The sequence below is a fragment of the Cibotium barometz genome, chromosome 13 (assembly GCF_041138505.1).
Source record: "Cibotium barometz isolate CiBa-2024 chromosome 13, ASM4113850v1, whole genome shotgun sequence".
Lineage (NCBI taxonomy): Eukaryota > Viridiplantae > Streptophyta > Polypodiopsida > Cyatheales > Cibotiaceae > Cibotium > Cibotium barometz.
The window spans coordinates 23,476,197-23,492,521 of NC_141058.1; the positions used below are offsets into that span (position 1 = coordinate 23,476,197).

Below are 16,325 nucleotides of genomic sequence, written 5' to 3' on the forward strand. Positions count from 1 at the left end.
TTGACAACATCAGGTCTGTCCTTAGTAACAAGTCTTCACGTGGAAGCAAAAGTCTGATATGACTCAGGTAAAGCATCAAGAACAGTCTGCACAAGAGAATGATCGGGAATAATCTCACCTGCAGAAATCAATTGTTCCTTGAGATCTTTAATCTCAGCAAGAAAAACATTCATGTCATCATCTTCCTACATAGGCTTCGATTCTAGCTCTTTACGTAAGTAAGAGATTTTTACCTCGTTATACGACCTGCATACAAACTAGCTAGAATATCCCAAGCCTGTTTTGCTGTTTTAGCTGAACGAATATGTGGAGTGATGTACCATTTGACAAAAAGTGCAATCAAGGCATGAGCTTGCGCATCTTTACGAGCTTGTTCAGCAGTGGGTAAAACAGCAGCAATAATAGAGCTGCTAGAACCTGCAACATCCTCAACAGATCCTACATCCACAGAACCTAGACGTACATCCATACCCTGAACAATGTTCCACACTCCTTTTGCAACCAAGACATGCTGCATCATGTATGCCCAAAGTGGGTAGTTGTTGTCTCCATCCAATTTGTCATCAGCAAGCAGGCAACATGCGAAATACATCATTGCTGTTATCAGCCACCATGGCCACTGACTGAAACTGATGCAAAAGCTACTTGTAATGAAGCAAAGACTAAACAGAAAACAACTCGTTCTATGTAGCACGATCCATAATAGAATACGTATCCCTGTTTTGCAAAAAACTGCACTGTCAAAATTTCTGCACAAAATGACGAAAACACCTGTGCAGAACTTGTAATGCAAAAACGGAGCCCAAAATGACCTCAGATGTAGTTGGGCGGTTGGCTAACCCATGGGACTAGATGGGGTTAGGCTGGACTGATGGATCCGTAAAATGAGACTCAATTTTTATTGTAGTACGCTAGATGAAGTAAATCCCGGATAGTAATTGTTCTATGGAAAAAGGAATCAACGACTGTGCCTCTCGATAGGAAAAAAAGTGTTGATCTCTATGATCCAAGTGCAATCTGTCCCTTGATCTGACTATGGAACTTACGAGTTCGGTCATATCAATTCAGTTAATTAAGGCTTTTGACTACGTTAGGGAAAAGTTATCCTGGTGGAATCGCCCGTGTTTTCCGGGCAAAGGAAGTTTTTCCGGGTTCGGTTTTGGAAAAATCGATGGATTAGTCCCTTGTCCGGATATCCGTGGGCAAGGCCCTGAGTGTGGGACCCTGCACTGTGCAAGAAGTGCTACTTCCGTTGCTAGCACCCCTGAATTTGTTGTGCGGTGGGGCTAGGGATCTTAGAATTTCCTAGAATTGAAATGGTTTACGATATCGTTTCACCTAGTAGATGTGTCTAGTGAGATCACACTTGAAGAGGTGTGTCTGGATGGTGCTATTAGCTTTTGGATGTGACCATAGATAGCGCATAAACATGTTCGTAGAGACATGGTTGGCGGTAGAGACATAGATATGTATTGCCAAGCAACCAAAGTGGTTTCAGGAGTAGACATGTGGATAGGCATGTATCTACTCGTTTGTGGGATGGGAGTGGTACGCTCATTGGTGTACATCTCTTGATTTTCTAGTAGTGCATAGACACTATACATCACATAGACGTTGTCTATGTAAAAATCAACTTCGTTGCAAAAAAAGATGTGTAAAGTGTTCTTGGATAAATGTAAGAACATCCAATTTAGAATTTGGTTAGGTTTTGTCCCAGGTACCAGGGAAAAGAGTTCCCAGGCCCCCTAGCTAGATGTTCATGCAAACGTAAAACTAGTCACACCACTTACACACCCAATATGAAATTGTCTTTTTTTCAACATCAGCTATCTTAAAACAATCCTTTAATGAAACCATTGTGTCACTGATCACAATCCTCAAAATCTCTGGTTAAATCCTTATTTCCAATCATTCCTTCATCGGAGTATCTATGGCATCATTGGTTACCTGTTCACTCAGGGGCCTTTTCGATAGTTCCTAGCTCATAGTACCCAGCAATTATTCACTTATAAAAATCAAGATGGAATCCTCGTTGAAGATCAGCAAGATCAACCAACAGATCTATATAAGAGAGCTATGGACTCATCAGTTGAGGACCAGCAAGGTCAATCAACTAGATCCATGTTTCAGAAAACAACTCTTACTCCTTGTTCCAATATCTTCCAGGATGCACGTGTGGGTATCTTCGACGACCCAGAGCCCGAGCACCGTATGGTCAGCACCCTCTAGGATCCCTCGTCGCAGGTCACCTAGCACTTCACTCATAGGCTGCTTCCTTTGTCCCTCATCCACCGTACCGGAAGCTCACTATTTAAATCGAACCGAGGCTAGAAGACCTCGGCCGACCTTGCTACACGAGACGTCCTCCATTGACTCTCTGTTCTCAGCAGTTGCAACTTTATCAGTTAGATCTCCACGACCTTAATCACAAGACGGTCAAAATGCTTCCCCAGCATTCTTGACATAAAACAGTCATTTACAAACAGTTTACAAATACAGTTTCTATAATGAACTCTCATCTTTCCACATTATCCCTCATCAATCCGTATTACTTATTCCACATTCCATTTATATGTGTACTCATTCTTATCCAATCACATCAGATTCATTCACATCACATATCATTTATTCACATCCCAATTCACATGCCATCACATCTCATCCATTCACTTATATCAACGTCACATCATTTCACATACACATTCGCATTCATTATTCCACATACATATCCACATTCGTACTTCCACATCCATACATCCACTTCCACATCCGTATTCATACATACATATCCATATCCACATCCATACATCCACTTCCACATGAATACATCCACATTCACATTCACATGCATACATCCACATCCACATCCACATCCACATCCACATCCACATCCACATTCATACATCCATTTTCACATTCACATCCACATCCATACATCCATTTCCACATCCACACATCCACATTCACATTCATACATCCACATCCACATCCACATTCATACATCCATTTCCACATCCACACCCATACATCCACACATCCACACATCCACATTCACATCTACATCCATACATCCATTTCCACATTCACATCCACATCCATACATCCATTTTCACATCCACATTCATACATCCACACCCACATCTACATCCATATTCATATATCCATATTCACATTCATATATCCATACATCCACATTCACATCTACATCCATACATCCATTTCCACATTCACAATCATACATCCACATCCACATTCATACATCCACACTTTCATTTCCACATCCACACATCCACATTCACATTCATACATCCACATCCACATCCACATCCGCATTCATACATCCACATCCACATTCATACATCCACACTTCCATTTCCACATCCACACATCCACATTCACATTCATACATCCACATCCACATCCGCATTCATACATCCACATCCACATTCATACATCCACACTTCCATTTCCACATCCACACATCCACATTCACATTCATACATCCACATCCACATTCACATTCATACATCCATTTTCATACTTATCACATACATATACATCTTTCCTTTCCCATACATCCTTCACATACATACATCTACATCTATTCTTTCAAGAGAAATTCTTATTTTTGATATAAGACTTCTTTACGCATCTATTTATGCGTAAATTTCATTTTAAGGAGAATAACACTTTCGAAATAAAAATCAATCTTTTATACATCTTCCTATGCATAAATTCATTTTAAATGAGAATGACACTTTTGAATTAAAATTCAATCTTTCATGCATAAAATCAAAATTGATGAAAATAACTCTTTTGAACTAAAAATAGATTTCTTTTTGCATCTTTCTATGCATAAAATCAAAATTGATGAGAATAACACTTTTGGGTTAAAATAAATTCTTTATGCATCTTTCCATGCATAAATCCAATTTAGTAGTAATTTCACTTTTAGAATAAAAGAATTTCTCTTATGCATCTGAAGGAGCTAGCGTAACCTAGAAGCCAACGGTAACTTGCCACTGAAGTTTTACCGTCTTTCCATGATTTGAGTTTGACACATTTTTCTATAGAAGGCATTAAGAATTTTGAGATGAGGAGATAAAAGAAACTTGTAGGCTAAGTCACCTACTTTCATTGAATTCAGATATAAGGTCACAATATCTGGAGGATAACTTCTTATACTCCCCAAGAGATAAAGAACTTCTTTTGGGTCGTACTCGAATGAAAACCAAAACCTTGGTATCCAAAACACCGATTCTCACTTCTGAACTCATTGTTCTAAATCCTTAAAACAGGTGGGACTCCTGAGAAGTATTCTAGGAAAAGGGTCTTCCTTTTTTAAACAGAACTTTCTTTTATTTTAGAGAGGGAATAGTTATAAGATCAGAAAGGGAGATTCTTACTCCTATATACCTCGAAGGCTGGGGAGGAATCTTACATTCTACCCCACTTAAAAAGTGCGAGATGTCCTCATCTCGCAAGGTAGAGGACAGCTCTTTTTCTTAAGATCCAATTTTATTCTGGGGTTCCTTATATTCTGGTCAACCCAACAGAACACTGGGATAAATATCCCTTATATAGAACTCATCATTAAATAACAATTCATTCAGATCATGTCATTCATATCTTTAACATGATAATGGTCCATTAGACCGAAAAGTTTCCTTCGGAACATTCCTCCACGGAAATTTCAATCAAGCAAGTTCTCAATTTGACATCCCTTAACTTGATCTACCGGTCAAGTATTAACAGTAGCAATCTAACAACACAACCCACTAATCTCATAGTGATTTGCTGAATTCATTATCATCATTCTAGTTATGAATATCATCACAGGGACTCGGCCCATTCCTCCTCATTGTGGTTTCATTATATTTCAACTAATTTTTAAAAATCATCATTTTTCAATTAGAATTTTCAATCAGAATCCAAATCAATTCATCCATTCTCAAACAGAATTAAAAATCATATCAATCACATTCGAAATCATCATCTAGATAGCATTAACGCTTATAATTTCAAGTCTTAGATTTACTCGTATATACTATCAGTAAAGAGCTGAGTCACGGCCCTTGGAATTATAAGGTAAATACTATCATGTCAAGGCCTCAAGCAAGTCAGGGATTCTATATAATTGCGGTACTTCCATCTAAAGAACCAATTATAAATTTATGAATTTCAGTTTGAATATCAAATTGTATGAATTATATCACACAATTATAACCTTTTTGTGTTTCTTGATAAATTTTTGACATATTTGCCTTCTCAGTTGATCTTTATTAACCAAATGCTCTGATACCAACTGTAAGATCCCTGTTTCCACCGAGCAACAGATTCGGGATACTAGCAGCGGAAGTAGCACTTCTCGCGCAGGACAGGGGCCCCACATTCGGGGCCTCACCCACGGATATCCGAATAAGAGACTAATCCGTCGGTTGTTCCAAAACCGACCCCGAAAAAACTTCCTTTACCGGAAAGCACGGGCGATTCCACCAGGATAGCTTAATACTCTAACGTAGTCAAGATCATTTCTGATTGAGCTGATCCAATTACATCTATAAGATACTTGGTCAGATCAAGGAAGAAACTTGCACTTGGATCATTGGGATCAACACTTTTTTCCCCATTCAAGAGGCACAGCCGTTGATTCCTATCCATAGAACAGTTACTGTCCGGGATTTATTTTATCTATCGTAAAAACCAAAGTTTGAGTCTCGATTTACGGATCCATCAGTCCAGCCTAACCCCATCCGATCCCATGGGTTAGCCAACCGCCCAACCACTGTAGTGATGGGATCCAATTAAGAATTTGGTTAGGTTTTGTCCCAGGTACCAAGGAAAAGAGTTCCAAGGCCCCCTAGCCGGATGTTCATGCAAAAATAAAACTAGTCACACCACTCACACACCCAATATGAAATTGCCTTTTTCACAGATTCAACCAGTTTAAAACAATCCTTTAATAAAAACGTAGTATCACTGATCACCATCTTCCAATTTATCCAGTTGATTCTTAATTTTCCCATCATTCCTTCATCAGAGTATCTATGGCATCATTGGCAACTAGGACGCTCACCACCTATCCACTCAGGGGTCGTTTCCTAATCCCTAGCCCATAATACTCGGCAATATAATCACTTATCAAGATGGACTCTCATTGAAGATCAGCAAGATCAACCAACAGATCCATATAAAGAGCCATGGACTCATCCATTGAAGACCAGCAAGGTCAATCAACCAGATCCATGCCCGATTTCAGAAAACAACTCCAACTCTGTTCCAATATCTTCCTCGACGCACGCGTGGGTATCCTAGGCGACCCAGAGCCCGAGCACCGTATGGTCAGCACCCTCTAGGATCCTTCGCAGGTGACCTAGCGCTTCACTCATAGGCCGCTTCCTTGGCCCCTCATCCACCGTACCGGAAGCTCACCATTTTAATCGCACCGAGGCTGGTCAAGACCTCGGTCGACCTTGCTACGCGAGACGTCCTTCATTGACTCTCCATCAGCAGTTGCAACTTTATCAGTTAGGTCCACGACCTTAATCACAAGACGGTCAAAATGCTCCCCCAGCATTCTTGACATAAAACAGTCATTTACAAACAGCATTTACAAACAGTTTACAATATAATTTCTATTTTCACTTTCATTTTTCCACATTATCCCTCATCAATCTACATTACTTATTCCATATTCCATTTATATGTATACTCATCCCATCACCTCATTTTCCATCTCATCACTTCAGATTCCTTCACATCACATATCATATATTCACATCCATACATCCATACATCTATTTTCACATCCACATCTACATGCACATTCATGCATCCACATCCATACATCCACATCTACATGCACATTCACATCCATACATCCACATCTATATGCGTACATTCACATCTACATGCATACATCCACATCTCTATGCATACATCCACATCCACATTCACATTCACCTCCATACATCTACATCTACATGCATACATCCACCTCCACATTCACATCCACATCTATACATCTACATCTACATGCATACATCCACCTCCACATCTACATCCACATCTACATCTACATGCATACATCCACCTCCACATCCACATCTACATCTATACATCTACATCTACATGCATACATCCACATCTCCATTCACATCTACATCTATACATCTACATCTACATGCATCCATCCACCTCCACATCCACATCTACATCTATACATCTACATCTACCTGCATACATCCACCTCCACATCTACATCTACATGCATACATCCACCTCCACATCCACATCTACATCTATACATCTACAACTACATGCATACATCCACATCTCCATTCACATCTACATCTATACATCTACATCTACATGCATACATCCACATCTCCATTCACATCTACATCTATACATCTACATCTACATGCATCCATCCACCTCCACATCCACATCTACATCTATACATCTACATCTACATGCATACATCCACATCTCCATTCACATCTACATCTATACATCTACATCTACATGCATCCATCCACCTCCACATCCACATCCTCATCTATACATCTACTTCTACATGCATACATCCACATCTCCATGCATACATCCACCTCCACATTCACACTCACATCCATACATCTACATCTACATGCAAACATCCACATCTCCATGCCTAATAAAATTCTTTTAATTAATCTAGGATGATAGTTCCTATAATATGGTAGGAAGTCCTCCTTTTATGCTTTGAATGAAATTATTTTATGCGTAATTTCTATAAAAATTTTGCCATAGCTCCGCTACTATGACTGATAAGTCTCAATTTTTTTCTAAGGGATAAGGCTTATCATTAAGGAAATAATTAGAATGGTCTCTAATTGGTTCATCAATCCATAATGGATTGAATCATCGATATACATAAACTAAAAGTATAGAAAAAAGCCATTAATTTGGCCTCAAGCATAGCTTAATCTTGGATTAAGAAAAAGCCTTATGAAAAGCTTCATTTGGATTGAAAAGGGTCATGAGTATGACCATTTCTTAAGTGAGAGAGAGAAAAACCATTAGAATTAAATATAAATAGAATTTTATGTAATTCTTTACTATCATTAATTAATTAACTTCAATAGCATTTCAAAAACCATATCAATTAAGCTTCTCAAGCTTGAGAGGGGTTGAGAAGAGAGAATCATTGAGAAATTATAGAAAAGATCAAATTTCACTATACTTATCTTATAATTTGCTTGATTCTTTGATCACGGTAGAGGCCCCCAACCAATCAATTGGTTTAGTATGTTGATGGAGTCACCAATGGGGATTTAAGAAAGAGAGAAGTGTCAAAAACTAGTGAATTATTAAAGAATTCATAGTTCTTGGCTTAGGTGGAGTAGAGTAACAATGCATAAGACACTATATCTTTTTTAACAAGGGAAGGTTTCTATTTATAGAAAAAATTGAGCTCCTAACCAAACAAACTGATTCTAGAATTTTCCAAGTCAGTTTGGTTGAATTTGGACTAGATTTGGACCTAGTTTGGTTACTTTTTGATTCGATTTGGTTCCATTTTGATTTGGTTTGGTTCAAGAGATATGAGAGATAAAAATATCACATTATTTTTGAACTTAAAACTCATTCAAGCATGTGAAATATGCACCTCCTTTAAAGAACTCCCCTTCCTTACATATGTGTCAAAATTCTATTGCTCATAGCTTATGTGAGCATTTACTCATTTTTGGGTATCTTCTTTTACAAATTGGATTTATCTCCTCCCTACACATGGCTTGATGCTATTGGCCCATAGGAAACTTAATTGGACCATAATCCAAAAATTTCTGAAAATCTAGACCCTTAGACTAAGGTCCTTTATACCCATTTCCAATTAATTCCAATTATACATTGGAAAATTCTTTTTGAATTTCTATTTCAGGGGAACTTATTTTAATAAGATGAGTTATTTTTCTATCCAAAAATATTCATAATCTGAATATTCTCTCTCTAGAATAATTTTCTCTCTCTAGGCTAAAACAGTTAGAAACAAGGTCTTTATATTTCTGAAGAGGGATTGATTACAGGGGAAGATACTAGACATAAAAAAGGGGGTTGGGGGAGGAATCTTACACTAAAGGCATGATGTTATTCAATGCCTTAGTAGTAATATGTGTTTTATTGACATCTTTCATAGTTTCAAGTGGTAACTATGGTTTGGTGTTCTAGATGAAACATGAGTGTTGCATGTTTCCTTGGTCGTAGACTTAGAGAAAATATGTGTTGTGTGTCTTGCTTTCCTTGTCATAGTACTTAGGGAAGTTACAAGCGTAAATGACCATATGGTCTACATACAAACACTTGTTTATAACTTTCTAAACCATTTTTGTGGACAAAAACTCTTCTTGAAGGGAAAAGCAAAAAGGCCAAGATATAGTGTTAGGTAGAGATAGAAAGTTTGATAATCATCTTTGAAGGAAAACCTTCAAAGGTTAAATATCACTCTAAGTAAGAGTGAGGCCAACCATCCGTAGATTGAAGGTAATAAAACTGAAAACCCAACGAGGTTCTAGAGGATATGCTTGTGCATAGATGAATAATCTAGTGGAGAGGAGTACTTCTCACCCCAAGAATCTGTTTTTTATTGTTCATAACTAGATTTACTCCATTGACGTTGTTTTATGGACTCTAATCTAGATCTCCTACGGTTGTAGAGATATGCAAGGAGAAGAGTCAACAAGTTGGTAGTGTAGCATGGTAGTGTAGTCTAGAAATATTTAGTAGCATAGTCTAAAAATGGTTGGTAGTGTAGTGTACAAACTTGAGTTCCCAAAGAGATCTCAAGTACATCTAAATTTTGTGCTAGTGGCATGCAAAAACTAGGGCACGTAGTTTTACTTGAAGTTTTGGTTTAGAGATTAAAAAATGAGGTTTACTATGTACATTTGTTAAGTGAAAGGATAAACTAGAAAAGGTCTCAAGTGAGAACAACTAAATTTGCTTATCAACAATGTTTCCTAATTTGTTTTTGCGAACAAAAACTCTCTAGAAGGGGGGAGTAATATCATGTAGCCTGTAATAACAGCATGCGTGAGTCACTTGTAGTAGCAGTGGACAGAGCTCGATCGGACACAGAGTCCGCATGCCGGAGCATGTGTGGTGAGTCTTTCTGGGGTTCAGGCATGAGGTTCTTGGGTTAGAGGATCGTGGGAGGTGGGGCTAGTGTGGGCAGGTAGACCACTATATAAGCCCATCAGTGTGGACACTTATCCACATTCCTCTATGGTTAGGTGGTGACTAAGAGCTCGGAGCCCTCCTTGGCTATGGCAGCCTATGCAATGATGTAACATATCCTTAAAACGAGTGAAGTAGCTTTTGGATGGGAAAGCTCCATTGGCAATCACACAAGAGTCAATAGATATTAGCAAATCTAAGAGAATAGAGGCGACAAAGAGGGCCTCAACTCACATTGTCAATATGGCCTTGAAGTCTAAGATAATAAAAGTACAAGAGAAAACATCTTAGAGAAAAGATTAGCATATGCAAACTAGAGGGGGGCTATACAATCAAACTATGACTTAATCATGAGAAACAAACTTGGGATCTTATGGAAAGTCCTCCAAAATGGAAGGTTACTGGCACCAAGCAGGTTTAGAAGGCCAAGTAAAATTCTAATGGTACATTGGATAAGTATAAGGAAAAGCTCATGGTGGGTGAAGGGTTTTTCTTGGCTGAAGGGTTTAACTTTTAGGAGACGTTCACCCCCCACAGCTAGATTAACCACTACTCATACACATTATTCATACAATACTACCCTTGGCCACTTATGGGATATTGCAAATGTATGTGAAGCCGACATTTCTAAACGGCCATCTCAAGGCTGAGATTTATGTGATACAACTAACTTGGTTTGAGATATCCAATTCAGACAATAAGGTGTGTAGACATTGTATGGGTTGAAACATTTTGGCCCCTCGACCCTGGTAATAGTAAATAGATGCCTTATTTGTAAGTATTAATCTTTTTAAAAGCCCATCAAATACAAATTTTTATATTTTCTTAGAGTAACGAAGATACCTCATCATTGTCTTATATGTGGACGATCTCATTATGACAAAAAATCATGAAGAGAAGATCTAAACATAGGACATGTTGAGTTCAGAGTTTAAAATGGTAGATCTTGAGCTTATGCATTTTTGTTTGGGGATTGAGGTGTAGCAAGAATTAGATGGAATCTTTTCTCCTACAAAAGTTTGTAGGATAAATTTTGAAGGCATTGGATGTTGTTGCGAAGTTTTATGGAATATGTTTCTATAGTTGTGGATATGAAGGAATACAAGAGATTGAGTATAGAAAGTTGGTGGAGAGTTTGATCTTTCTATGCAATACATGGCATGACATCTGCCTTGCTATAGTTGGTGTCCTTAGCACGTTCTGAAATTAGCCTTGAGAGAAGTACTGGGAAGGTAGGGATGTGGGTGTTACATCAAAGGTATCACTAAATATGGAATCTCTTACACATTGGGCAATACCTTGACTTGATTTTGTGATTTTAGATTAGGCAAGAGATTGTGGTAGAGTAAAAAATTAATTTTGGTTACTATTTTATTATTGGGTTTGGAATTACATCCTGGACCAACAAGAAAAGAAACCTCCTACAATGATAATTTCTAATAGATGCGCAACATGCTTTGATTCATGTAAAGCAGTCTAGTTGAGAAAGATTTTAGGAGACATGGGCATTGCTTAAAAGGGAGTGACAATGTTGATGTGCAACAATTAGAGTTGCATGGCACTTGCCAAGAGCCCGGTTTTTCATGCTCATATGAAGCACATCGAGATATAATACACAATATAATTTTGTGCATGAGCTACTCATCATGGATGGAGAGGTGAAGCTTGTCTACTACCTAATGACAAAGAAACAACAGAAAATTGTGTAGATATTTTCATAAAGGCTCTTCAAAGAGGAGTGCCATCTTCATCAATTCGGTGTTGGACCAGAAGAGGTAGATTACCTACTACTGCAGGTGGACATTAAGAGGGGTTGTTGGAAATCATTTGCTCAATTCTCCAACTTATGTGTGATGGATATGCTCTATTTTATAAGGTCCCTTATATGAGGAGCAACTGCTTTTGAGCACTTGGGCAACCGACAGTTCCCAATTTAGACATTCGACGGTGGCCACATGACCAAATGCATGCTATTGCGAGCTAAGTGAATGTATTAGTGATTAAGTGCAAACCGAGAACACAGTGTTCTTGAATTACAAGACTCGTTTGAGGGTCCAAATGTTCTCAGATAGTCGTGGGGGGTGCACAATGTTTGTAGCTAATTGCATTATATCTTAACATGGTTCCAATAAGATGATATGGCCAGTTGGTCATTTTGGACCAAGTTGTGGGTCGTAAGTTGGTTGTGATGTGGTCAAATTCACATGGGGTGGGAGCAAGACCTGGATGAGAGAAACTCAGAGAGGAAAGATTGGGAATAGGAACCACTTGTAGAGCAGCGGGAGCAAGGGATCCAGGCTATGATGGTACTGGAGAATCAACACGAGAAGGATCAGCAGTATAAAATCTCAAGAAGCCATGTCCTCTGACAAGAAACCTTCTCTAAAGAAAGGGACTGAAAAAAAAATCAGCAAGTTCTCCTCTCAGGATGTGCATAGCAAGAAGAAAGAAAGGGAGGGTGGGAAACTGAAAGGAGAGGAAGAAAATATCTCCAAGATGTAGTTCCCTGTCCACAACACCTAGAAGAGGGCTTCAGCCAATCAAAAAAATTAGTAATCTTTTTGCTGAAAATTCAGAAATACAATAGTCCCAAGTGTTAGATGAAGAAAACGCAGCACTCTTGAGGAACCCTCTACTCCCGGAAGAATACACAACACCTTCTATGCTGAAATCTGCAAAAAACGCAACAAACTGTCGAAGCCTCTTCTCTCCAAAATAGAAAACACAGCTTTCTTCTGCTCACAGGTCAACGTTTTTCTCTCATACCATGAAAGAAAGTGAAGCAAATATAAAACACAAATGTAGGCCTAGGTAGAAGACTTGTAAATGCTGGAAACTGATGTTTATTACTGAAATCTGAGCACACGAGGAAAGTAGTAGGAGCTGTACAATGATAAGAAGCAGTAGCAGCTGCTAATGACCTCAATTAAATGCTGAAAAATGAGATGATATGAGGGCAAAGGGAGCTAACACTTTTATAGTACCTCAGTATGCTTGTCGACTAGCTGTAGTAGTAGGCTGACAGCAAGGTTGTAGTAACAAATGCTATAAAATGCCTAAAAAATACCAAAAAATGATAGAAAAAATGCTGAAAAATCTCTGCTAAGATATGCCAATGCAGGGCTTCATTATGGAGCCAAATACAAGCATGAATATGGATGGGAAATTCCATCTGGGGATGAAATAATTTCCAACAAAACTTTGTATCAAGATATGCTCTCACACACACACTCTACACACACACACACACACACACACAAGAGCATACATTCACACAAAGCTCTCCATATTGAGTTTCTATCAAACCTCTAGAGATGCAGGGAAATCTTAGCCATAATGAAGTTTAGCACTAAGGGAAGTAGCAAATAGCATAACAATGAGCTGACCTACCATAATTTGTAATCAAAGTTTGAAATAAGTATTATTTATTATTATCCACTTCTTTTTGCAACTCAATGCTTTGTATTTTGAAGATCCTCCTTCTTTTGATACCATATTTTCTTACACAATGTAGATAATGTAAACATATTAACTTATATAGAGGGGACGAATGTCTCTTTAGAAGTTGTAGCCATTTTTTAAAGGCAACATGTGTAATGTATGTATGATTTATTGGCACTATTTTATTAAATTATATATATATATATGTATATATATTTTAAGACTAAAACTTATCCATTTTTATTTAGTTTTTTTCACAGTTTATCTTTACACTAAAAAGTATATTATTTTATGTATAATTTATCTTTAGCCCCTAAGAAACTTCTTTGTATCTACATGCAATTCAAAAATAGAAAATATTTCAATGTACACTAAATAATTATTTTCATTAATGAGATATTGTTTCATTCTAGGAAACAAATAAATATTCCATATAAGTCCAAAGAAAAATGAACATAACTAATAAATCAAGATAATTATTGTTCCATGTTATTCATTTATCTCTCCATAAGGGCCTTGGCAAATTCAAGGCCTTTCTTATGGTTCGGTAGACTTGTATCGAAGTAGCGCATCATGTACTCTTTGAAAGTGGCTCCTTGGTACACGCATGGGTAATCATGGTTAATGAGCTCAGGAATAGGAGCAATAAATTCTTTCTCTGGAGGTCCAAATGTAAAGGGAAGAGAGATCCGTAACTTGTTTGGATTAGCTACTATGACACGATGGGGAGAGGATCTATACCGCCATTTGTCAAGATCTGCAGCAGCAGCAAGGTGACACCTGTAAGACCTTTTAATTATCATTTTCTTTTTTGTATTTAGGGAAGGTACATTTCTTTATATCCACTCCTTGGGTGGGATATAAAGAAGGTTGAGAGGAAGTTCATTTCTTTATATCCCACTCCTTGGAAGAAGGGAGGGATTAGTGTAACATATTATATTATATAAATATCTCACCTTACGTGAGGTTCATTTCTTTTTAATCCAATTGTTGGGTGGGGAGGGGGTGGGGGAGGTGTGGTTGTTGGCAAAGGGGAGGGGAAGGGAGTATTGATCCCATGCACCTATTGTTTGGCGAAGAGGAGGGGGAGTATTGATCTCATGCGCCTAGCACTCCTTGCTCCCAATATCTTTGAGCTACTGTAATATATCGTATATATATCCTAAGAGAGGTGGTTATAACATAGGTTGAAGATGTCACAAACCTCCATTTGATCCACCAAGAGATCCACAAAAACGTTGGGTCGATACTTGAGTTCAACCCATTCACCAGATGGGGACTGCACTTGTAAGCCGCCAACCTCATCGTGCCCACGTCTGTGTGCTCTTTGAAGCCAGTAGTAGCACCATCATTGGGGTCCAAGCACGGAGGGTAAAAGTTGAGGGTGAGGACTGCTCTCTCAATTGTGGGAAGCCCTTTTCTGCTTTTGTGGTTATCCATGCTTTCCTTCCCAATAAGGGTCTCGAACATAGCATCGTACAAATCATTGCCAAGCTTTTGTACATCATGCCCAAAGTCAAGAAGGCTTTCCCTACACACATAACCATCCAAACAAGACCCACATTGGTCATACATCATGCCCAAAGTCGAGAAGGCTTTCCCTACACACATAACCATCCAAACAAGACCCACATTGGTCATACATTTCCTTATTCAAAGATCCGAACGAAAACAATGGTGAGCTTTGCTTTTATAGCAAGTGAGCTCTATCTGAATACCTCCCTCAAAATATGTTGGTTGACATAAAGGAGGTAGTGTGTGTGTTATACCTGGAAGCAGCCCCACTCCTCGCACGCACGAGAAAGCTCCTGCAGCACAGCGTTGTGCCGGTCACCTATGGTGGGAGGAACTTCACGAGCTGCCATGTCGATGTCGGTAGTGTGCTCTCTCTAATAATAAGAACAATAATAGTTAGGATTTTCCCTTAGTGTAAAGGAAAAGTAATAATAAAAATACCCACTGGCTGGCTGTTGCACGAGATAAAAGGATAAGTTATGGGTGTGCTATGCCACAGCACTGCAAAGCATAGCACGAGATAAAAGGACAAGTTATGGGTGTGCTCTCTAATATCCACACAGCACAGCATGACAAGTTATGATGGGTGTGCTCTCTAATAGTTGGGATTTTCCCTTAGTGTTAAAAAAAAAACCTATTGACTGCTGCATGAGATAAAGGATAAGTTATGGGTGTGCCACCACCCACACAGCACAGCACCAGATAAAGGACAAGTTATGGGTGTGCTCTCTAATAGCCACACAGCACAGCAGGACAAGTTATGATGGGTAGTTAGGATTTTTCCTTAGTGTAAAAAAAAACTGTCCTTCAATGTAAATATCAACTTCTTAAATTGAGAAAATCCGGTTGTAATTTGCTAAGGCTTGAATTTATTGATTCAACAATTTTTAAGTTTCAGTTATAAGACCGTGGTGGGTAACGTATGCATTTTTCAATAAAAACCGTTTCAACTTGATGGTTGTCCTTTGTTTCATTGGTTAGAAAAGCAAGTTTAATTTCTGCTATTGTGGCCCCCACTTCTCTTCAATAAAGAGGAAAAGAAGGGTTCCAAAAATATTTCTTTCTGTACTTATAACCATTAATATTTTTTGAAGAGGAGAAAAACGTTTCCTCTTCAATAAAGAGGAAAAGAAGGGTTCCAAAAATATTTC

At 38.4% G+C, this 16,325-nt stretch overlaps 1 protein-coding gene across 1 annotated transcript; it reads right to left on the minus strand.

The window, feature by feature from the left end:
- Positions 1-14,156: 14,156 nt before the first annotated feature.
- On the minus strand, positions 14,157-15,524 carry LOC147632515 (flavonol synthase/flavanone 3-hydroxylase-like). Its single transcript, XM_086807004.1, has 3 exons — positions 15,429-15,524; positions 14,864-15,153; positions 14,157-14,439 (listed from the first exon to the last, which is right to left on the minus strand). The coding sequence occupies exons 1-3, from the start codon at positions 15,522-15,524 to the stop codon at positions 14,157-14,159; spliced, it is 669 nt and encodes a 222-aa protein (XP_086663130.1).
- Between the last annotated feature and the right edge of the window lie 801 nt (positions 15,525-16,325).

Bases quoted from the DNA above. Each gene is read 5' to 3' on its own strand.
- LOC147632515 (XM_086807004.1), bottom strand. From the start codon at position 15,524: ATGGCAGCTCGTGAAGTTCCTCCCACCATAGGTGACCGGCACAACGCT. The intron at 15,154-15,428 runs GTATAACACACA...GATGTACAAAAG, and splicing joins AGGAGTGGGGCTGCTTCCAG to CTTGGCAATGATTTGTACGA. The intron at 14,440-14,863 runs GTTTGTGACATC...AAGGTCTTACAG, and splicing joins TCTTGGTGGATCAAATGGAG to GTGTCACCTTGCTGCTGCTG.